The sequence below is a fragment of the Pongo abelii genome, chromosome 23 (genome assembly GCF_028885655.2).
Source record: "Pongo abelii isolate AG06213 chromosome 23, NHGRI_mPonAbe1-v2.0_pri, whole genome shotgun sequence".
In the NCBI taxonomy this organism is placed as follows: domain Eukaryota; kingdom Metazoa; phylum Chordata; class Mammalia; order Primates; family Hominidae; genus Pongo; species Pongo abelii.
The window spans coordinates 38,062,660-38,087,407 of NC_085929.1; the positions used below are offsets into that span (position 1 = coordinate 38,062,660).

At 52.2% G+C, this 24,748-nt stretch overlaps 1 protein-coding gene across 21 annotated transcripts in view; it reads right to left on the minus strand.

Annotated features, from left to right (window-relative positions):
• PISD (phosphatidylserine decarboxylase) overlaps positions 1 to 24,748 on the minus strand; it is a 43,705-nt gene that overhangs the window by 5,999 nt on the left and 12,958 nt on the right. For 3 of the 21 annotated variants that reach the window (NM_001132641.1, XM_063722706.1, XM_054542918.2), the window contains 1 exon segment: positions 23,654 to 23,829. In NM_001132641.1, coding sequence (NP_001126113.1) covers positions 23,654 to 23,829 — 176 coding nt within the window. 21 annotated transcript variants of the gene reach the window in all.

A 24,748-nucleotide genomic window follows, 5' to 3' on the forward strand; every position in this document is an offset into this window, starting at 1 on the left:
TACACCCCGCCTACCACCACCACACAGCTGTGGCTCCATCCATCTGCATGGTCTTTCTATAACAGGCCAGGTTCTGAAAACCCATCCACAGGTTTGTGAACAAAACCTCCCCACCACAAGCTCTCAAGCCACCTACCTGCCTGCTCTGCTGGGGCTGCACAGACACACACCCACACACCCACACACACACACACACCCATCCCAAGCCCCTCCTTTCAGCAAAGGTGGACACACACACACACACACACACACGAGACCCAAGTCCCTCCTTTCTGCATCCGGCCTTTCTGTGATCCGGCCTCTCCCCACGCTCCCAGCACAAATGCAGGGCACTCAGCAGGGGCTCAGCTTCACCAGAGCCGCAGAGGCTGGACGGGCCTTTCCACCACAACCCTGGCCTCCTGAGCCTAAACAAGGCCCACCCCACCCTGTCTGTGCCTAGGCCTAGCAAATGCTCCTGAGGCCCAGGGTAGCCAGCAGGAGACCACACTGCCATCCACTCAGAACATCCCCAGGCCTCAGTTTCCTCATCTGCAAAGTAAATGCATTTGGCTAATCTGCGGCTGCCATCTGGGACTGTGCTCTCAAGAGAAGCTGAGTCCTCTCTCCCAGTTGCCGAGCAAACCAAGGAACAAAGCGGCATCTCAGCTGATAGCAGCAGAGCAGACGGACAGGCGAACCAGCGGCGAACCCCACTCAGGCTCAGGCTCAGAGGTGGCTGCATCCACGCAGCTCCCGGGTGCCTGCTTTCTCTCCCATCCCACCCCAGTGTATTTTTAAAAGGTCCAGGAAGGTGGCAGGGGCCAAGCAAAGACAAATCACTGCTCCCCTCTGGCTTCGCCACCTGCCCCACTCATTGCGGAAGAGCAGGGACCAATCGGGAAGAGCTACACCCCTCCCACGGGCAGGAAGGGGAATGGGGAAGCCTCTCTCCCAGGTGGGGTGCAGAGGCAAGGGTCTGGGCTGGGAGGAGGGGGCCTGGGAGCACCAGGGTAGGGAAGATCGCAGGCATGAGGTCTGAGGCTCGCTGGCAGCCTCCCTCTGCTGGGCCCTCCTCGTGGTTGGAACCAAAGATACCTGAAGCGGGCTCTCCGACTCAGGGCGCTCAGGCCCCCCAGGCCGGGCTCCTCCAGCCTCGGGGGCTGACCACCAGTCCCCTTGCCGCCACCTCTACTGCGAGGCCGCTGGATGTGAACTCTGACCTTCCGGAGGTCGTGGCGGGGAACCGTGGGGTTAGGGCGCGGTGGGCAGCATCTCACCATTTCGCCGCGCGGAGCTCTGGTCCTCGCCGCGCCTCTGACTGACACATCATGGGCCGGCACAGGGAGGGCGGGGCGAGGCTCACTCGATCACTCCCTTTGTTTTCCTCTTTCCTCCCCTTCCCCCGAGCCAGCAGATCTCCTGTGCTGTCACTGCTCCAGGGCCTCTGCCTCTGCAAGGCCAGTTGGTGGCGTGGCTTCCTGGGTTTGGTTCAGTCTCGGTGGCTCACAGGGTGCAGAATAGAGGGTCAGGGCTATTGCAGACAGACAGGCACTGGTCACACACCTGCTCAGGTCACCTGCTCAGGGCTTGCAGTCCAGTGCAAAAGCCCCTGCACTAAAGCCCACTGTCCCCAGTCCTGGCCACCTGCCCTGTCCCTGCTACCTGGGGCTGAGCCAGCCTGCACTGCTCATCCTCTTCCTCAGCTGGCCTGGGGAGGCAGCAGGGGGCAAGGCCCTCAGGCTGCGCGGTCCAGTAAGCCACGACAGAGAGAGGACCAGCCACTGCTGCCAGGGCTTTCAGGCCCCACTCGGCTCCAAACGCACAAAGTGGGAACTTGAGCCCCATGCTCCAGGCCCAGGCCCGGCACAGCGTCAGCCGGTCTGCAGCTTGGCCCCTCCCTTGCCAGGACCTGACCCATTTTCAGTTCAGGTTACAAAGTAGCATCTGAGGAATGAGATGAGCGGGAAGCCACGAGAGGTGCCCTGGTGAGAACCTGGCATCTTACCTGCTCTGGCTCTCTCCTCACCCCTCCTGGCCTTGACCCCCCGCCAACACACACAGAAAATACCCAGCTCCCTGCTCCAGGCCTCCTCAGAAGCTGTGCATGTGGGGAAAACCAGCCTGGGGCTGGGAACAGGCCAGGACTGCAGCACAAACCAGTTCCACTCCCCTTTTTCCATCTTTGCTTCAGAAAAGCACTTTGGCCAGGGCCCGGGCCTGGCTATCTGGGAGGACACGCCCGGCCCCTACAAAGCCTCTCCATGTTGGCCTGCACAGATGGAAGGAAGAGCAAACATGCCGAAGCTGTGTTACCTCAGCCCAGGCAATCAAGGCCCTCCAGGATATGGGCTGACAGGGAGCCCACCCCTCCCGTCCTTCACCCCCAGCCACTGCCCAGGAAGGGGGCAGGCACCTGTCACCATCCTTAGATGATGAAATGTGGCCCCAAGAGCTGCCGCCTAAAGCAAAGAATAGGCCAGGCATGGCCAGCCCACTGTGAGGCCTAACTCAGACATCGCTGTGGTCGCGCGCGGTCGAACATCTGATGCCCTGGCAAACCCTCCTCAGCCACAGAGGTGAAGATTCTGCCCGGGCACCTGCCTGCAAGAGTCACCGAAGCCCCAGGTATGGGATTCAGTGGCCTCTTGGAGCCAGGACAATAAGGTGACTAAGGTCGGACACAAGCGTGGATTTCTTCCCCGATCCAGGCAGTGGCTGGGGCTGGTCCAGGTCCCTCTCCTAAATGAGTGACGGGGACAGCTTACTGCAGGTGGGTCAGGCAGGCGGGCGCCTACCCACCAGCAAACAGATACACACCAGCATCCTCCCTCGGGAAGACGCCGGCACCGACGCCGGCACCAGGAGATCGGCACAGGCACAAGAGGCCCATCCCATCTCGAGGCCTAGGCCCGGGCCCACAGACAGCCCCAGGGTCCAGGCCTCCAGGGCCATGTCACTCCAATCACTCTGCCAACATACTGAGCAAACGCCCCACCCTCCCTGGCCCACCAGGCTCCATGCTGGCCTCCCGCCAGCTGCCAGGGAAACAGAGGGGTGACGGCAGTCAGGGGTGAGCCTGGTGCCTGGTTCCAAAGGGGAAGCTCTTTCCCCGGTCTATAGAGTGCAGGCTTGGAGCTGAGCTCACAGCCAGGATTCAGAGGGAGGCAAGCGTGGCCTTGAGGGGAGGCAGAGGAGGGGCCTTGGGGAGCCCCAGCCTCCTGCCAGTTTTCCTCACTGACCTACCATGTGGGACAGTGACCACCACAGCCCTGAATGTATCAGAAAGACATGAACCCAGATAAACCCAGCTCGGCCAAAAACCTTGGGTTCTCAAAGCAGGTTCCCCTGTGAGCCTTGGCATTTCGTTCTCCCATGGTGCTGTGAGGGGCTGGGTCTGACCTCCAGTCTCAGAGGGGGCCCTACTGAGGAATCAAGGCACATGAGACCAGGGGCCAGGTCAGATGCCCATCAGGGAAAGGTGAGCCCTGGAGAGACTAAGAACCATCCTGAGAGGCCAGGCTGGGGCACCGCACCTGCCGGTGAGGGCAGGGGGTCCTTGCCCATTTAGATCCTTGTCTTTATCACTGTTCTGCCTCTTCTAAAACAGGCGCCGAGACCAGGGTGTCAGTACCTCCAAATCACCACCTGCAGGCTCCAAAAGATCGCCAGGGAGGAAAATGAATCCAGCTTTGCCCCAGGACACAGGCTGAGCACCGTCTGTCCCTCTCAGAGCTGCAGGATGGAGGGAAGGGGCGCCTAGAGGTTGCTGCCTTCTTGCTTCCCAAGGCCAAGCCACTTCCTTGGCCAGCAGCGTTTCTGGCCTCCCCATTTCAGAGCCTGGCTTGCCCTCTGCCTGTGACAGCCCTGGAAGCCCAAGCCAAAGATTTCATCCTCTCTGGCAGTCTTGAGGTGACACGAGGTGGGAGCCTCAGGCCCTGGATGAGGAGCTTGCAAGAAGGGTACCCAGAATGGAGGAAGCGCTGACACCTTCCCTCCCTTCTAAGCCTCAAAGACATTCTGTGGAGAGGAGTTTATGGTTGTGACCAATAGGACTTTAATGTCATTACATGGCCTAAGGGCCAGTCACCTGCAACATGAGAACTCAGAGGGCTTTGTGGCTGGTGACAACCTGGTCACTGCAATCCTGGCTGCCTTTCTCTACCTCTGCCCTGAGAGCAGGGAAAGTCCTTGGCAAGTCACAGGTAGTCTCTGAGTCTTGGTTTGTACATCTGGAAAATGGGAAAGGAAATTCCTCCTGGCCATCCCCTTGAGGATCAGAGCACAGCTGCAACCACGGCCCAGAACAACTGCTCAGAAACCCCACTTCCACCTAGGAGCGCGACGCAGTCTCAGACCAGGCTTCCAACACCTCACCTCTCTTTCCAAAAAGTCAACCTCACACTCCGGTGGGGGCAGGGGTTTCCACCACAAGAAAGACGAAATAAGAGGGACTTAGGTGGCAGTTCTAAAACAGGAACCCAAACTTGCGGGGAGTGAATGGCCCTGTGAATAGGAAGCAATGGCTGACAGGACCGTATGGGGGGAAGGGGAACACCTTTGTCAGGACATGCTGTTTTGGGGATCCATACCAGAGCAGTAAGGCAGTGTCCCCACCCATCCCTCACCAACCAGGGTAAAGACCACGACACCTGCCCCCCCAGTGGAATGGAACATTCCAACTGAAGTCGATGAATGGACCCAGGCCAGGCAGCAGTTACTACAGGTTGGGTTGGGGCCTGCAAGATTGTTGTGCATGAGGGGGAGGTGCATGTAGGTGGAAGTGTGTGTGCATGGAGGATACGTGTGCAGGTGCAAGGGTATGTGCATGGAGGGGTGCGTGTATAGGTGTGAGGGTGTGTGTGTGGGGGTGTGTGGGGTGTGTGGGTGTGTGGGGGTGTGTGGGGTGTGTAGGTGTGAGAGTGTGTTATGCGTATAGGTGGTGTGTGCGTAGGTGTGAGGTTATGTGCATGGAGGGGGTGTGCACGGGTGCAAGGTGTGTGCATGTAGGAGGCATGTGCGTAGGTGTGAGGGTGTGTGCATATAGGGGTGTGTGGGGTGTGTGTAGGTGAGGGGGTGTGTGGGGTGTGTGTAGGTGAGGGGGTGTGTGCCTGTAGGGGTGTGTGTAGGTGAAGGGGTGTGTAGGTGTAGGGGGCGCGTTCGTGTAGGGGTGTGTAGGTGCAGGGGGTGTGTGTGCATGTAGGGGGTGTGTGTAGGTAGGGGGTGTGTGCGTGAGGGTATGTGTGTGTAGGGGTATGCGTGTATACACTTACAGTCCTGCTCCTGGTGGATTCTGGTTCAAGCCTTAGCAAGGCAGAGCAGGCAGTGAGGGATATGGCACTGTCACCTGCAGTCTGCAGCCCCCAGCCAGCTCTGCCGGAGTATATGTAGCCTTGCAGCTTGTGTGTTCAGCCAGGGACGCTGAGAACTGGCTCCTGCTATCTGATGGGAAGCGCCTGGAACGCCAGGACCACCCCTCTTGAAGCCTCAGCAGAAACCTCCAGGGCCCCAAATCCTGTGTCCAGTGGCCTGACTGCGGGCCATGCACTCCCCCCGGGGGCGAGGGTGGGGGCAAGGGGCTGACTTTCTCCCCAGCTCAGCTGAGGCCTGGCCACCAGGCAGCGGCGTGCGTCTCGTGGGGCGACAACCCTGCCTTCCCTGCATTCCTGAGCTAGAAGCAGGCAAACTTCCCAAGTAGGGGACGGGGAAAATGGTCCTCCCTGGGCGACATGGACCAGAGTCAGTGGCAGGCAGCCCAGGAGGCCCTGGGAAGAGGGCAGGCAGGACTCGCAGGGGTCTATCCTAGCCGCCCAAAGACAGGGAACCTCCTCTCAGACAACTCTGGGCGCTGAGGGGAACCGGTACTGGGCAAAGGCAGCAAGCCGGCCACCCGCTCCCTGGCCCTCGGGTGCTGCCCTCTTCCCCAGGCGCCCTGCCCCCAGGCCCTCCGGCAGCACCGAGGAGACGGAGCTCTCAGGGACGGAGGCGCCCCAGCCCGGGCCCCGCCAATGCCAGCCGGCACCCCCTCACTTCCCGCAGCCGCCTCACTGCAGGCACCCCCTCACTTCCCCTCACTTCCCGCGGCCGCCTCACTTCCCGTACGCTCTTCACTTCCCGTACCCGCGCCCGGCAGGAGATAAGATGTGGAGGAAGTGAGCTCACGCAGCCCGGGCCGTGCCCACGTGGGGACGGAAAAAAAGCCCACGACTCGCTCAACCCTGTCCGCAGGGCTCCTCAAGCCGGGGCCGCGTCGTCGCAGCTGGGAGAGCCCACCTGCGACCGAAGGCGCTAGAAGGGCACCCCCACCCGGCACTGGCCCTCTGAGTGGGCAAGGTGGGGCGCCTCCCTCAGAAGTCACCTGGGGCTCCCGGCAGGGTGCCGGGGTGCCGGGGCGCCGGCTGCGCTCACTCACCCACAGGTGGCTCCAGCTTCCGGGCTCCGACTCCCTAGGGGCGCTCCCGGAGCCGGGAAGCCTTGGGGCGAGTGGGCGGGACTCGGGCTCCAGCCACTCAGACTACCAGGGGCGGGGGCAGGAGGCCGACCCCAGCCACTCTTAAAGCTGCCGCCCCCTCTGAGCCCCAGTCCTGCTGGGCGGCCCGCCCAACCCGAAGGCCCCTTTAAGAGGAGGGGCCAAGGCCAGGGAGAGGAGAAAGGGCAGCAGACACCAGCACTGCTTGGTCACTGTCACGAGAGGACCTCACTCAACCAGCAAGGCGGGCCTGGCTGCTCCCAAGGGATGCCTCCTGTCTGTCCTCAGTCTGTCCGCTGGTCTGTGAGCCGCCTGTCTGCAGCCCGTGGCTGGCCTCCCAAAGCAGCTGCCTCCCCTCACCACCCGCCACCCAACACTAGGCAGACTCAGGACCCCACGTGCTGCTGACCTCACTGAGGACCAGCTTCTTCACTGGACTGAACAGAAAGCCATCCCTGCTAGCCCTAGGAAGCTCCAGAGAATGCGAAATCCTTGATCCTTCCCGCATCCCATCTTGAAGCTACAAGGCTGCTCCCACCCCGACCTTCTGCCCTCCAGGCACGCACAGCCCTGACAAACAGAATGCCCTGACTCCAAAACTGATGTAGACCAGTGAACAAGGGCAGCCATAAACAAGGTCCGACCGCCCCAGCCTAGAGCACACAGGCCTCCCTGCTTCACTACTAGGATGCAGAGCCCATGGGATGGATGATGCATGCTGTCTTCCCACCACGCTAGATCGGAGGGTCCTAGTCTGCAGCTTGGCAGCCCACCCCATACCCACATGGTGCCAGGCACCCAACAAGCACTCAGCCCACATGGGATCGGACCAATCAGCTTAATGCTTTTAGGGGAGGGGAAAGGTCTGAGAGGGATCACCATTCAACCAAAGAAAGGGTGTGGCATTAAGTCGCCTTATTCACATCTGTGGGAGCAACTGAGCACACCCATTCCCTATTCAATGGTGAGATGGCCCTGGAAGTCTCAGTCTCCTCATTCTGAGCCACTGAACAGGATACAATTCCAGCGGCTTCTCACCACTGAGATCTTTGTTTCTAAAACGACTAAGGTTTGGGGCCAGGCATGGTGGCTCATGCCTGTGATCCTAGCACTTTGGGAGGCCAAGGTGGGAGGATCACGTAAGCTCAGGAGTTTGAGACCAGCCTGGACAACATAGTGAGACCTCTTTCTTGTTTTAAACCAAAAAGAAAGAAAGAATTAAGATTTGGAACAGGAGGAGAGGGTCTGTAGGGCTTGTGGAGAAATGGGGCGGGGGGCCACGCCTGGAATAGGACATAAGGGTGTGTAGTCACAGCCCCATACACCTGTCGTCCTTACCTGGATCCAGCCCAAGCAAGTGCCACAAGACAAGCCACAGCCCTGGGATGTGGCAGGGGGAAGAAGACAGATAGGGTCCTCCTCCATGGATTTCCATGTTCTTCCATAACTACAATGCACCCATGGGAACAGGGAGGCAGGGGTGAACAAGGCACAGTGCCACCCCTAAGGGCCTCAGCATGTGGTACAGGGGTGGCAGATACCTTATACAAAGCCGCTCCTAATATTCTCCTGTCCAGACATCACTACAGGAGGTCCTCAAATAGTGTCATCATAACATTGATGAGAAAAAAAATCTATTCCAGCCAGGGCTACTGTCTGTGTGGAGTGTGCACGTTCTCCCCATGTCTGCATGGGTGTTCTCTGAGTACCCTAGTTTCCTCCACATCCCAAAGCCGTGCACATTAGGCTCACTGGTGTGTCTAAATGGTCCCAGTCTGAGTGAGTGTGGGTGTGGGTGCACCCTACCATGGGAAGGCGTCCCATCCAGGACTGGTTTCCGCCTTGTGCCCTGAGCTGCCCATCGGATAGGGGACCACCTGCAACCCTGAGCTGGAGTAATTAGGAAAATAATTATCTTTTTATAATCATTCATAAATGCATGTATAGCTTACATTTCAATGGTTAATATTAGAAATGTTTGGGGTCTTTAAAAGTTCGGTGATGTTTTTGTGGTCAGAAACATCCATAGGAACTTAACTCTTGCTCCTATCAATCAGCCTATGGTAAAACTGGTTTCATTCTATGTTTTGCTTAAAGGTGAAGATCCCAAGAACCTATCATCAAGATTGAGAACTTACTGTAACTGATTCCAGCATTCTCAGAGCCCCAAAGAAACTTCAGACCCCTTCTCACCTCAGAGGTCCAAGGAAACACATGACATGGGATAAAATGCAATTAAAGCACAGAAAGATGTTGACACAGAATCCTGCCACCACCAACTTCCAGAACTGGAAAGACCCTAGAAGACCATCCTGGCCTCCTCAAGGCCTCTAGTACTTACAGACCAGCCCACACAGGTCCATGGGGGCGGAACAAAACCGAGCCCCAGTTAGACCAGGGGAGAAAGGTCTGCAGAGGAAAGACCAGCTTCTGCACACATTCTACCTCCCATGAGCTGAGAGATCTCTCGGACTCCCACACTCTTCCCTGTGGAATGGCCAGCTCGGCTGCACTGCATCCACCAGCATTGCTTTTTAGCCATTCCAAGCCTCTAAGACAGATGGGTGTTTAAAAACCCATAAACCTCCGGGCGCGGTGGCTCATGCCTGTAATCCCAGCACTTTGGGAGGCTGAGGCAGGTGGATCAAGAGGTCAGGAGATCAAGAACATCCTGGCTAACACAGTAAAACTGCATCTCTACTAAAAATACAAACAATTAGCCAGGCGTGGTGGCGGGCGCCTGTAGTCCCAGCCACTCGGGAGGCTGAGGCAGGAGAATGGCGTGAACCCAGGAGGCGGAGGTTGCAGTGAGCCAAGATCGTGCCACAGCACTCCAGCCTGGGCGACAGAGCGAGACTCCGTCTCAAAAAACAAACAAACAAACAAAACCCATAAACCAGCCCACAAGTTGGCCGAGATTAGCACTCCCCCACCTTCCAACCAGACCTCCACCACACATATTTTCAGTGGGGAAATGCCTCTGGATTTTGAACAGTCACTTACAAGCGAATTTCCATTAGGGAAAAAAAAATTGTCTGGAAATTTACTTTCCTACCTTGTATTTATTTCCTGCAGGCCATGGAGTCCTTTATTTCCACGCCTGCCACTCTGTTAGGACTCCTTTGGGTGGGAGTGCCACCTAGTGCCACTGTGAGGCTCTGCAGGCTCTCAGGCCACCTGCAGATGGAGGCCTCCCTGCCTCAGTCAACCCACCTGTATTCTCTGCCAGGTCCCAGCTGTGTGAATTTCATGCACTACTTCTAGGGGGATGCCGTGTGCCAGGGAACAGAAGGTAGCTGCGGAAGCGGGTGGCAGGTGTCCTCAGCTCATTCTCATTTCCTGGCTCTTGACTAATTCTCATTCCCTGGGGGCTGGCAGAGGCCCCTCAAGGAAGATGGCTGGTGTCTTAACGGCTAGTACAAGAAACCACAGGCAGGCATCAGCCTCCCTGACGTCTGGGCAGAGAGGCCAGGCAAGCACAAAGTGCCTTCAGGCTATTTCTCAACACACCAGATTCTCCTATCCCTGCCCAACTCCCCACTCATCTTTGAGAATCGTTTTTGGCAGTCCCACTAGCCTGCAAGATGTCCCGGATACCCCTGGCACATTCACAGCCCCACCAGTAGCTCCCCAAGGGCCTTGCCCAGGCACTGAGGAAGGGCAGACTGGGGTGGAATTAAGAAAAAGTGCTTTAGGCCAGATGTGGTGACTTAGTGTCTATAATCCCAGCACTTTGGGAGGTCAAGGTGAGCAGATCACCTGAGGTCAGGAGTTCAACACCAGCCTGGCCAACATGGTGAAACCCCATCTCTACTAAACATACAAAAATTAGCCAGGTGTGGTGGTGCACGCCTGTAATCCCAGCTACTCGGGAGGCTGAGGTGGGAGAATTGCTTGAACCCAGGAAGCAGAGGTTGCAGTGAGCTGAGATCGCCACTGCATTCAGCCTGGGTGACAGAGCAAGACTCCATCTCAAAAAAAAAAAAAAAAAAAAAGAAAAAAAGAAAAAGTGCTTTTAGGCCTGGCATGGTGGCTCACACCTGTAATTCCAGCACTTTGGGAGGCTGAGGTGGGCGAATCACCTGAGGTCAGGAGTTCAAGACCAGCCTGGCCAACATGGTGAAACCCTGTCTCTACTAAAAATACAAAATTACCTGGGTGTGGCGGCACGCGCCTGTAATCCCAGCTACTCAGAAGGCTGAGGCATAAGAATCACTTGAACCTGGGAGGTGGAGGTTGCAATAAATTGAGATCGTGCCATTGCACTCCAGTCTGGGCAACAAGACTGAAACTCCGTCTCAAAAAAACAAAACAAAACAAAACTGCTTTTAGGTAGAGACACCTGGCAGACAGCTTCACCCAGGGCCGCAGGTATCTTGAGTTGGCCATCCCTCGATTCCTTGCAGCCCAGAAGTTTAGCCTTGGGTTTAAGTTCCATGTCTTTTTTTTTTGGAGAGAGAGTCTCACTCTATCCCCCAGGCTGGAGTGCAGTGGAATGATCTTGGCTCACCACAACCTCTGCCTCCCGGGTTCAAGCAATTCTCATGCCTCAGCCTCCCAGGTAGCTGGGACTACAGGCACCTGCCACCACGCTGGGCTAATTTTTGTATTTTTAGTAGAGATGGGGTTTCACCATGTTGGCCAGGCTCGTCTCAAACTCCTGACCTCAGGTGATCTGCCTGCCTCCCAAAGTGCTAGGATTACGGGCGTGAGCCACCATGCCCCACTGAGTTCCACATATTCTTGAGACACGGTCCCTCCGCTCGTCCACACACTGACCGCTCAAAGCCATTGGAGGTAGCTCCCAAGTAGGCCCTGGGCCACCTGGGGGCATGGCTGTGTGAGCCACCGTTCCGCCCTCTGCGATCTCCTCCTGCCCTAGAGTGAGCCCACAATTCTCTGAGGTCAGAGCTGGCCCTTGCCAGCCAGTTCCAGTGGCATAAGAACACTACAGGAGTTCAGGTGGCACTGGGGCAGGCAGGAGGCTCTGCTTCCCTGTCAACTTGACTATTTGCCCATTTCCACACTCACACCTATTAGGTAAGAAGTAAAATAGTACTTACTAAAGCTCCACTCCCTGCCAGCATGGGGCCAGGTATTTACATACACATCACTCTTATTTAACAACTTTATGAGGGCGTGAATGGCCCTATTTATAGATGAGAATAATAAAGCTACAGCATGTACCTGGCTCACCAACATGGAGAACATGTCCGATACTGCCCACCACCAGGTACACTGCGGCGCCGGGACGCGTGCTGAGCACAGGCCCATGGGGCTCCAGGCAAGGGACAGGGAGAGAAGAAGGACACAGGCCACTTCACAGGGTCCTACCTTATGCTTAGGCTGATGGTGGCAGATCAGACAGGCTGATCTGTCTTTATTCCTTTTGATGAATTGGAATACTGTACTAGACATTTTTTTTTTTTAATTCTAAACGGAGGCTAGAAACAAGGAAGCAGTGCTCAGGCAGGAGTAGCGTCCCTGCAAGCCCAGCTGAGTAAGGCCTTTCCTGCACTGCTCCTCCCCAAACACCCTCAGCCCTTGCCACAAGCCCCTAGGGCCATGCCTCAAAACAACAAAACCACCTTCCAGGTTCAAGCGATTCTCCTGCCTCAGCCTCCCAAGTAGCTGGGCTTATAGGCACCCACCACCACGCCCGGCTAATTTCTGTTTTTTTAGTTGTTTTTTTTTTTTTTTTTTTTGAGACGGAGTCTCGCTTTCTCTGCCAGTCTGGAGTGCAGTGGTGCGATCTCAGCTCACTGCAAGCTCCGCCTCCCAGGTTTACACCATTCTCCTGCCTCAGCCTCCCGAGTAGCTAGGACTACAGGCACCCGCCACCACGCCTGGCTAATTTTTTGTATATTTTTTAGTAGAGACGGGCTTTCAATGTGTTAGCCAGGATGGTCTCGATCTCCTGACCTTGTGATCTGCCCGCCTCAGCCTCCCAAAGTGCTGGGATTACAGGCATGAGCCACCACGCCCAGCCTAATTTTTGTATTTTTAGTAGAGACGGGGTTTCACCATGTTGGCCAGGCTGGTCTTGAACTCCCAACCTCGTGATCTGCCCACCTCGGTCTCCCAAAGTGCTGGGATTACAGGCATGAGCCACCACGCCCAACCTTTTCCCTTTTTTTTAAAAAGATTACATATTAGTTGGGTGCAGTAGCTCATGCCTATAATTTTAACACTTTGGGAGGCCAAGGCAGGCATATCACTTGAGCCCAGGAGGTTGAGACCTGCCTGGGCAACATGGCAAAACTCTACCAAAAAAAAAAAAAAAAAAATATATATATATATATATATATATATATATATATATATATATATATAACAATTAGCCGGGCATGGTGGTGCACGTCAGTAATCCCAGCTACTCAGGAGGCTGAGGTGGGAGGATCGCTTGAGTCCGGGAGGTTGAGGCTGCAGTGAGCCATGATCACACCACTGCACTCCAGCCTGGGCAACAGAGCAAGACCCTGTCTCAAAAAAGGAAAAGTTGTGGTTTTTTGTTTTTTTGTTTTTTTGAAAAAGAGATTACATATTTACCATTAAAAATCTCTCACTGGCCCTAAACTAGCAACAGTCATCTAACCCTGGTCTCACGCCACTCTCAACCGGACCCTCCTCTGTGCTTCCTCCTGCACCAGCTGGCGGGAGCCACAGGGGTGTTCTGTTCAGACCTGAGAGCCCCATTCAGGCACTCACGCTGGGACGTGCATGTCACTTTACTCCAGTGACTGAGGACCTGAGAACTCCTTCATCCTCCATTTTCCAGAGCAAAGAAGAAACAGTGAAAGCTACAGAAAAGCATCTCTGCTTTTGTGAAAGCACCTCCCATGCTGACTCGGTCTGGGGAAGAGGTCAAATTTTGGATCCACTCTTCTGAAGAAGCAAGTGTCCCGCTCCCCTCACCCGGCACTGGCCATCTTGAATCAGTGAAGAGGAAAGCTCTTCACTCCCTAATGTCACGTCCTACACATTACAAGCTCTGACTGAAATTTCTCACTCAGAATGTCTGTAACCTAAACATTTAGACTGAGTGGCAAGGAAGGAGGATCCATGTGCTTCCAGAAATAAGGCTCAGCCCCAGACAGACCCAGAGGCCGCCCTGCCTTTGGGGTGGGAGCCGCAAGCTGAGCAAGTGCCTCCCCTCGGGCCAGGCCCTCTGTCCTCCAAACCGTTGGGCCAGGAGAGCCTGGCCCTGCTCTGTGGCCACCCAGGCAGATGTATTTTGGCTGTGCCTGCCCTTGGCTATGGGGCTGCTGCCAGGTGGTGGTGGCCCCAGGATGAAACCAGCCCTCCCCCAAGACCTAGATCCACGGGGCAGAGGCAACACAAAGGAACTCAGGATGCTGTGACTGGGCACAGCTCAGGCCCAAAGATGTGGGGCAGGTCCAGTCACAACAGCAGCCCCACATCCCTTCTGGAGAATCTGGACGGCCACCCCTGCTGTCAAGCCCCTGCCCCATGGGAAACTCACCTCCACTTGACCTGACTAACTGCAAGCACAAGTGTCCACCAAATGCCCTGGGTCTGTGGAGGGGCGGGGAAGGGGGATGAAGGGGGATGAAGTGGGGAAGTGGGGAGAACAGGGAAGCGGGAGAAACGCTTGTTGGCCAAGAAGACCGGCGGCGAGGAAATGACACAGCTGCCCCAAGAGAGGCAAAACGGGTAGTGAGGACACCCGCAGGCCACTCCTCAGAGATCTGCCCCCATCCTTCCCTAGCCTCTGCCACAAAAACCAGTTCTGTCTCAACTACTAGCTAATGGTTTTTTCTTTGTAGAGGCATGGTTTTGCTATGTTGCCCAGGCTGCTCTCAAACTCCTGGGCTCAAGAGATCTTCCTGCCTCAGCCTCTCAGGCAGCTGGGACCATAGGCACACACCACCACCCCTGGCTGGTTTTTCTTTTCTTTTCCGTGTTTTTTTTTTTTCTTTTTTTTGAGATAGAGTTTGGTTCTTATTGCCCAGGCTGGAGTGCAATGGCGCAGTTTCGGCTGAAGTGGGAGGATCACCTGAGCCTGGGAGGTCGAGGCCATGGTGAGCCCTGCTCACACCACTGCACTCCAGACTGGACGACAGAGTGAGAGCCTGTCTTTTTTTTCCTTTTTTTCCCCCGAGACAGCGTCTCGCTCTGTCACCAGGCTGGAGTGCAGTGGCATGATCTCAGCTCACTGCAACCTCCGCCTCCCAGGTTCAAGTGATTCTCCTGTCTCACCCTCTCAGGTAACGGGGACCACAGGCACACACACCACCACCCCTGGCTAATTTTTCTTTTCCTATTTTTTTTTTTTTTTTTTGAGACAGAGTTTCATTGACCAGGCTGGAGTGCAATGGCGCGGTCTCGGCTCACTGCAACCTCCGCCTGCCGGGTTCAAGCGATTCTCCTGTCTCAGCCTCCCAGTTAGCTGGGATTACAGGCGCCCGCCACCACGCCCAGCTAATGTTTTTGCATTTTTAGTAGAGACGGGGTTTCACCATGTTGGCCAGGCTGGTCTCGAACTCCTGACCTCAGGTTATCTGCCTGCCTCGGCCTCCCAAAGTGCTGGGATTACAGGCGTGAGCCACTGCTCTTGGCCCCCTGGCTAATTTTTTAATGTATTTTTTTGTAGAGACAGAGTCTTGCCTTGCCAGGCTGGTCATGAACTCCTGGGCTCAAACAATCTTCCCACCTCAGCCTCCCAAAGTGTTGGGATCACAGGCATCAGCCACCATGCCTAGCTGAAAATGTATATTTTCAGTTAGATGTTTTGTAACCAAAAATTTGAGATATCATCTAAAACAGTATTTGTCAATCTCAGGAAAAGAGGCAACAGGCAATATGACATGATTGCTGAATGATTTTTTTATGACTTTCGGGGACAAATAGGCAGCATATCTGAAATCACAACGGCCACACAAAGGCAGGACATATGACCACTGCAGCAGTATAAACTATGGATCCATAAACAACAGATCTGTACCTGGTAGCCATCCACTCTCTCTCTGTGCTCACTCACCGCGGCTCTGAGCACAGGCCTCTATGTCAACAGCCAAAGCCACAAGCCACACCTGCGGACCCCAGGTGAACACTCAGGCCATGAACCAAGAGTGTTCCCAGGACATCATGAGTTCCTGAAAAGAAACTCAGAGAAGCGGCTCTTCTACTTCTCAGCAGTCCCTGAGCTCCTGCCTTCAAGAGTGCCCTTGGTGCCCTGCAGAAAATCACCTCTGCCCACTGATGGGCCACTGGTTGAATCAGGGACTCAAGGGAATAGCACTCTGGAAGCCAAAAAGCATTATTCAAGCTGTGCACACTCCACGCGACGGGGCTAAATGGAACTAAAAGGAACACTCTGGGTCTTCAACCTGAGCAGCTCAGCAAGCAGCTTTCCAGAACACGATTTCAAGCTACTTTTTTTTTTTTTGAGACAGGGTCTTGCTCTGTCACCCCGGCTGGAGTGCAGTGGCACACAATCTCAGCTCACTGCAACCTCTACCTCCTGGCTCAAGCAATCCTTCCACCTCAGCCTCCCAAGTAGCTGGGACCACAGGCCCACGCCACCACACCGGCTGATTTTTTATTTTTAGGAGAGACGAGGTTTCACCGTGTTGCCTGGGCTGGTCTCAAACTCCTGAGCTCAAGTGATCCACCCACCTCAGTCTCCCAAAGTGCTGGGATTAGAGGCATGAGCCACCACTACAGGCCTCAAGCTACCCTTTCTAGCGACATCATTCTGTGAAATAAAAACTTAACATAAAAACATCCTTTTTGTTTCGGTTTGGTTTTTTTTTTTTTTTTTTTGAGACGGAGTCTTGCTCTGTCAACCAGGCTGGAGTGCAATGGCACGATCTCGGCTCACTGCAACCTCTGCCTCCTGGGTTCAAGCAATTCTCCCACCTCAGCCTCCTGAGTAGCAGAGATTACACGTGCCTGCTGCCATGCCTGGCTAAGTTTTGTATTTTTAGTAGAGACGGGGTTTCACCATGTGGGCCAGGCTGGTCTTGAACTCCTGACCTCAGGTGATCCACCCGCCTCGGCCTCCCAAAGTGCTGGGATTACAGGCATGAGCCACCACACCCGGTTTTTTTTTTTTTTTTTTTTTTTTTTTTTTTTGAGATGGAGTTGCCCAGGCTGGAGTGCAATGGCACAATCTCGGCTCACTGCAACCTCCGCCTCCTGGGTTCAAGCGATTCTCCTGCCTCAGCCTCCCAAGTAGCTGGGATTAAAAGTATGCACCACCACTCCCGGCTAATTTTTTGTATTTAGTAGAAGAGGGGTTCCACCATGTTGGTCGGGCTGGTCTTAACTCCTGACCTCAGGTGACCCACCCACCTTGACATCATGCTCAACTAACGGATAAAAGATTCACTCTTACCATAGATCTTATCAAAATCAGCATATGATTTTTTTTCTTTCCTTCTGAAGTCCAAAACTTTCACCTTTTCACTTAAAGAAGGCACTTTACCACTTTCTCTTTGGCAATCCAAATTGCCAGAATTGCTATTATTGCACTTTGGGGCCAGTATTAAGCCAAATAAGGGTGACCTGAACACAAGCACCCGAATACCACGACAGCTGACACGATAACTGAGATGGCTACTAAGTGACTTATGGGCAGGCAGTATAGACACTGAGGTCACAATGGACAGAGGGAGGATTCATATCCTAGGTGGGAGAGAGAGCTCATTATGCTACTCAGAACAGGGAGACATTTAAAACTTAGGAATTGTGGCCGGGTGTGATGGCTCACACCTGTAATCCCAGCTTTGGGAGGCTGAGGTGGACAGATCACCTGAGGTCAAGAGTTCAAGAACAGCCTGGCCAACAATGGTGAAACCCCATCTCTACTAAAAATACAAAAAAAATTAGCCAGGTGTGGTACCACAAGCCTGTAATCCCAGCTACTCAGGAGGCTGAGGCAGGAGAACTGCTTGAACCCGGGAGGTGCAGTTTGCAGTGAGCTGAGATCGCGCCACTGCACTCCAGCCCGGGTGACAGAGTGAGACGCCATCTCAAAAAATAATAATAATAATAAAATTTTAAAACTTAGGAATTATTTCTGGAATTTTACATTTAATATTTTCAGACTGCAGGAACATGAAACCTTGGATAAGGGGGAAACACTCCGATTGTTTTAGAAGCCAAATGCATGCCACAAACCATAAATGTGTCCATACCCTTTCAGGCAGCAATCCTACACCTCGGCATTCATCATAAGGAAAAGGCTTTATGTGCAAAGGTATGCTCTGCAACATTACTCATGGTGGCAAAGACCACCAGTATACCAGACTCAACTGAGGTGGTAAAGCCTCAGTGGCAACCAGAGACTTCAGGACCTGGGCGCCTGTCACCACTGAGGAAGAGCCAAGAGTGGCTCCAGGGTGGCTCATACCTGGAATCCCAGCACTTTGGGAGGCCAAGGTGGGAGGATCGCTTGAGACCAGCCTAGGCAACATAGTGAGATCCCATCTCTACAAAAAATAAAAAATTAGCTGAGTGTGGTGGTGGTGCACGCCTGTGCACCATGTCCCAGCTACTTGGGAGGCTGAGGTGAGAGGATTGCTTAAATCCGGAAGGTTAAGGCTACAGTGAGCTGTGACTGCCACCGCACTCCAGTCTGGGCAACACAGCAAGAGCCTGCCTCAAAAAAGAAAAAAACAGTTGAATCAATTTAAAAATAGAGAAAAAAGGACAGGTGTGGTAGCTCATGCCTGTAATCTCAGCACTTTGGGGGCCCAAGGCAGGTGGATCACAAGGTCAGGAAATTGAGACCATCCTGGCTAACACGGTGAAACCCCATCTCTACTAAAAATACAAAAATTAGCTGGGCGTGGTGGTGCACACCTGTAGTCCTGGCTACTTGGGAGACTGAGGCAGGGGAATCACTTGAACCCGGGAGGCGGAGGTTGCAGTGAGCCAAGATCATGCCACTGGACTCCAGCCTGGGAGACAGAGCGAGACTCAGTCTCAAAAAAAAAAAAAAAAAAAGGAAGAAAGAAAAAAAGCCGGGCGTGGTGGCTCACACCTGTAATCCCAGCACTTTGGGAGGCCGAGGCAGGCAGATCACCTGAGGTCGGGAGTTCAAGACCAGCTTGACCAACATGGAGAATCCCCGTCTCTACTAAAAATACTAAATTAGCCGGGTGTGGTGGCACACACCTGTAATCCTACCTACTTGGGAGGCTGAAGCAGGAAAATTGCTTGAACCCAGGAGGCGGAAGTTGCAGTGAGCCGAGATTGCACCACCGCACTCCAGCCTGGGCAACAAGAGCAAAATTCCGTCTCAAAAAAAAAAAAAGACACAAAGACAGGAAGTGAATGCATAAAAAACAAAGCTCATGATTAAGCAATCACAGTCACATGGCGAGAAGGCGTGGGAATTCATCATGTCCCCTGTTTTCCAACATTCTGTCATAGTGTTTGCTATATCATCTCAGTCATTTAACAGGGAATAAGACTGATTTCCACTAGCATGCCAAGACCACTCAATAGAGAAAAGATAATCTTTTCAACAAATGATGCTGGGAAAACTGGATACCCACATGCAAAAGAATGATGTTGGATTCTTCTACCGTAAATAAAGATTAATTCAAAATGGATAAAAGACTTAAGTATAAAACTACCCTGGCGAAATGGCACACACCTATAGTCCACTACTGGGAAGGCTAAGGTGAAAGAAACATGTGAACCCAGGAGTTCAAGGCTGTAGCAAGATATGATCACGCCACTACTCTGCAGCCTTAGCAGCACAGTAAGACCCTGTCTCTGAGGGAAAAAAAAAAAAACACCTAAAACTGGCTGGGCACAGTGGCTCATGCCTGTAATTCTAGCACTTTGGGAGGCCAAGGTGGGTGAATCACTTGAGCTCAGGAGTTCGAAACCACCCTGGGCAACATGGCGAAACCCCATCTCTACAAAAAAATACAAAAATTAGTGGCTGTGCATGGTGGCTCAAGCCTGCAATCCCTGCACTTTGGAAGGCCAAGGCAGGCAGATCACGAAGTCAGGAGATCGAGACTATCCTGGTTAACACGGTGAAACCTCGTCTCTACTAAAAATACAAAAAATTAGCCAGGCCTGGTGGCGGGCACCTATAATCCCAGCTACTCAGGAGGCTGAGGCAGGAGAATGGCGTGAACCCAAGAGGCAGAGGTTGCAGTGAGCTGAGATTGTGCCGCTGCACTCCAGCCTGGGTGACAGGGCGAGTCTCTGTCTCAAAAAAAAAAACAAAAAAACACAAAAAACTGTAGCCCTGAAGGGAACACTAGGTAGGGCTCATCTGCCTTTGGTTCTTCAAGCTGGCTTATCATCAGAATCACCTACAGGGCTCCTGGAAAACACAGATCTTGAGCCTAGCCCAAACTTTGTAGATTTCTAGGAGTTAAGGAATTCAAATTCATATTTTTTTTTTTTTCTGAGATGGAGTCTTCCTGGTTCACCGTGTTAACCAGGATGGTCTCGATCTCCTGATCTCATGATCCGCCCGCCTCGGCCTCCCAAAGTGCTGGGATTACAGGCATGAGCCACCGCGCCCAGCCTCAAATTCATAATTTTTAAAGCTCCCCAACAATTCTGATATCAGCTACATTTGGAAAATCTCACATTTTTCATTTGTGATGACAGTGATTAGGTGGAACCAGAGGTGGGATTAGGACCAGGCCCCAGGCAGCCATTCAACACTCTCCCTCTCAACCTGTTGCCATTCCTAAAAATTTATATAGTTGAGTATCCCTAATCTGAACATCCAAAATCAGAGACTTTTTGAGTGCTGAGATGACACCAACAAGTGGAAAATTCCACATCTGATGTCATGTGACAGGTCACAGTCAAAACTTTGTTTTGGCCAGGCATGGTGGCTCACGCCTGTAATCTGTGCACTTTCGGAGGCTGAGGCGGGTGGATCATGAGGTCACAAGTTCAAGACCAGCCTGGCCAAGAGGGTGAACCCCTGTCTCTACTAAAAATACAAAAATTAGCTGGCGCAGTAATAGGCACCTGTAATCCCAGCTACTTGGGAGGCTGAGGCAGGAGAATCACTTGAACCCGGGGGTGGAGGTTGCAGTGAGCCGAGATCATGCCGCTGCATTCCAGCCTGGGCGACAGAGTGAGGCTCCGTCTCAAAAAAAAAAAGAAAAAAACTTTGTTTCATGAAGAAAATTATTTAAAGTATTGTATAAAGTTACCCTCAGGCTATGTGTAGAAGGTATATCTAAAACATAAATGAGACCCCTGTCTCCACAAAAATTCAAACAAATTAGCCAGGCAGGATGGCACACGCTTATATTCCCAGCTACTCCAGAAGGCTGAAGTGGGGGGATGGCTTGAGCCTAGGAGGTCAGGGATGCAGTGAACCGTGATCGTGCCACTGTACTCCAGCTCCAGGTGACAGAGCAAGGCCCTGCCTCAAATAAATAAATTGGCTGGGTGCGGTGGCGCACACCTATAATCCACACACTTTGGGAGGCCGAGGTGGGCGGATCACCTGAGGTCAGGAGTTCGAGAGCAGCCTGGCCAACATGGTAAAACCCTGTCTCTTTTTTTTTTTTAGTTTTAGTAGAGGCAGGGTTTCACCATGTTGGCCAGGCTTGTCTCGAACTCCTGACCTCAGGTGATCCACCCGCCTCAACCTCCCAAAGTGCTGGGATTACAGACGTGAGCCACCGCGCCCGGCCAGTGAAACCCTGTCTCTACAAAAATATAAAAATTAGCTGGGCATGATGGCAGGTGCCTGCCTGTAATCCCATCTACTGGGAAGGCTGAGGTGGGAGACGCTTGAACCCGGGAGGCGGAGGTTGCAGTGAGCCGAGATTGCACCATTGCCTTCCAGCCTGGGCAACAAAGTGAGACTCCGTCTAAAAAAAAAAAAAAAAAGAAAAGAAAAGAAAAGAAAAGAAAAACAAAATAAATTAAATAAAATAAATAAATTTTGTGTTCAGACTTGGGTCACAACCCCAAGTTATCTCAGTATATATATGTATATATACGTGTATATATATATATAATATATATATATACTTGTATATATATATAATATATATATACGTATATATACATATATATACGTATATATATACACATACATACAAATATTGAAAAATCCAAAAAAAAATCCAAAACACTTCCAGTCCCAAGCATTTTGGATAAGGGATACTCAAACTCCAACATCAACTCCAAGTCCAGACCACTTCCCCCTCATAAAATGAAGTGTTGGAGTCCCACTTGAAAATCCAGGAGTGGCCGGCACAGTGGCTCACACCTGTAATCCCAGCACTTTGGGAGGCTGAGGCAGGAGGGTCGCTTGAGCCCAGGAGTTTGAGACCAGCCTGGGCAACAGAGCAAGACCTCATATCTACAAAAAAAGAAAAAGAACATCAAGGAGTGGTTCTGTGACCATTTTATTCAATCAAGAAGAGTATCTAACTTAAGCCCAGTTCTTTACCAATAGGTGTTTTGAGACCTCACACTGCATTAGGCCACTCCACTCCAGTGTCCTGTCACTTTCCACGCCCTGGGACTTATGAGTTAATCAACCCTGTCCTCTTTACAACCATCTTCCAGGTCTGAAACTATGTATGGCAATAACCCCAATTACATAAACAGCAGATACTAAAAAACTACTGGCATTGGTCTTTTATGATTTTGGAAGTGGCAGGTTTCTTCCAAATTTATATTCTCTTGGGAAACCTTTGAAGTGTGTGGGAATTTCTTGAAAGCATGCAAGCTCGTCACAGGGTGAGTCAGCCTCAAAAATCCCCAAGGTCAGGAAGATGTCAGCTTGGGTTTAACACTCGAGGGGGGTCATGCAGTAACAGTCACGTGCTACCTACACTTTACAAGTACTTTACTAATCTACTAATCTAATGGAGAATGATGTTTACAGGGGAAACCAGCAATGCCATAGGGAACAGAGTGCAGCATACTTTGAAAGTGTGACTCACCTACTACATAATTACCCTTCACCAAAAGGAATTTGTGATATAGTACCAGAAAACTTTTTTTTTGTTTAAGGTAGGTTATCACAAAGCCCAAGGTGTACGAACAGGCCAAAGGGTAGGCACATGGACATACGGGGCAAGAGCAGACAGATATCTCTTAGGGTAACTCCCACAGCTGGATCTGTATGGCCAGTTGACTAAGTCACGGTTTTACAGGACTGTTAGAAATCAGGTGAAGTCTGTATACTAGATTCTACTGGAAGAAAATGTCAAAATTAAAGTCCAAAAAAGGATTTTGGAAGGAAACCTATAATGTAGCATGTAATGCCAATGGCAGCAAATACTCCTAGATAAATTGTGTTAGAGCTGGATGGAATCTCAGAGTCATGTTCGAACCCAACCTGCTGTTTTACTGTTAAAGACACGAGAACAGGCAGAAAGTGACATGTCCCAGTTGACACAGCTACCGTGGAACGTGGTTGAGACTTGCCTTCAGCATCCTAATGTCCCAGTCACCGTATGTCCTATTAGAAGAGATTCAGCTGATCTGGATTAGCAAAATGGAGTGGATCACCACTGCATTCCACATATCACAAAGCCTCAACTGTCACCCCCTCTTTTGCCCAGAATATTGAGACCTATTACTGGTCCTTTGATATTTCAGATTTTTTATTTGTTAAATTATGGCTGCAAAAAAAAGGCAATTGTTAAACTTACACCTTTATATCCAGTTTCACAATTTACTGAATGTCTCCTCCGAGTCAGGAATCATCCTGGGACATGGGAAGCACAGATGAACAAGATGTTTCCTTATGTATCGTGCATTCCACAATAATGCAGACTGCCCCTATCGTGTGACTATGATGGAAGGAAGCATTTTGAGCAATAATGACAAAGGAATTTGATTATTTCTGTCTGGTTCCTGGTGAGAACTAATCCACATCACAAAAGCTCAACAGTGTCAGCCCTCTTCCGACTAACAAGGGCAAGAATAGCAGAACAGCCAGGATGTCAGCACCAATTCAAGACATACGCTCTGAGACTTCAACAGCAAGAAATTTCTACTCAGAACCCTTGGGGAGACCAGGGTAAGGTCTGGCGACAGAGGACAAGCTTGACTTGACACCAAAGTTATAACTCCTGTATCTGGCCAAAACCTACTGGAAACATGAGTTCCAAGAAAGCATATTTGACTTGTTCAAACATTTCAACTTTGGAACAATTGGAAAAGTGACAGACAAAGTTTGCTGGACGAGAACCCAAGGCAGTTCCGCCTCATTCCTACCTCCCAGTGACCAGCAAGTTTAGGTGGAATCTCCAATCCCAGCTTCTCCAGCTCTCGCTCCCTGTACTTCTCATACTGCCGGTACCCTGCATACCCGCCACCTGTTGCCAACAGAATGGGCACGGGACGCAGCAGGAACATGGTTCGGGCAGGGGCAGTGTGGATTTTTCTGGCATCTGTAATAAAAAAACAGGACAATTTTGAGCCTGGGAGACAGGAATAGGAAAGAGTCATGCAAACACAGCACCAACAGGAGGGTCAGGAAAAGTCAGCGCACCTCAGAAGCCCTCAGTAGAGGGCCGGGCGCGTGGCTCACGCCTGTAATCCCAGCACTTTGGGAGGCCGAGGCAGGCGGATCACGAGGTCAGGATATCGAGACCACGGTGAAACCCCGTCTCTACTAAAAATACCAAAAAAAAAATAGCCAGGCGCGGTGGCGGGCACCTGTAGTCCCAGCTAATCGGGAGGCTGAAGCAGGAGAATGGCATGAACCCGGGAGGCGGAGCTTGCAGTGAGCCGAGATTGCGCCACTGCACTCCAGCCCTCAGTAAAGGTGACTGGACCCTCACAACATATCTAGCAGGCAGGTGCAACCTTGGGCCACTACTCAGACCCTCCTGTCTCCAAATTCTGTCAGTAAGTACAGGACAGGCATCTTTCCTATAGAATTACAATGCACCTCAACTGCCGCCGCAGTCACAAAATGTATTAATAAGATGAAAACACTGAATCACAAAGAGGTCAAGAAACGAATCAAGGTTGCCCAGGTGGTCACCAACAGGTCCAGAACTTGAAGCCAAACACCATTTCTCACCCAGGGCTCTTTGATCTTGCTTTTATAATGGAGGCCCAATTTTGATCAGGCACTGGTATTCTCTCTCAAATGCAAAATCTCATAAACTCTTACAGGTCAACAGTAAAAAGACAAATAGCCAGGCACAGCGGCTTGCACCTATAGCCTATAGTCCCAGCTACTAGGTAGGCTGAGGTGGGAGGAACGCTTGAACCCAAGAGTTCAAGGTTACAGTAAGCTATGATCACGCCACTGCACTCCAGCCCGGGCAACAGAGTGAGACTCTCTCAATCAATCAATCA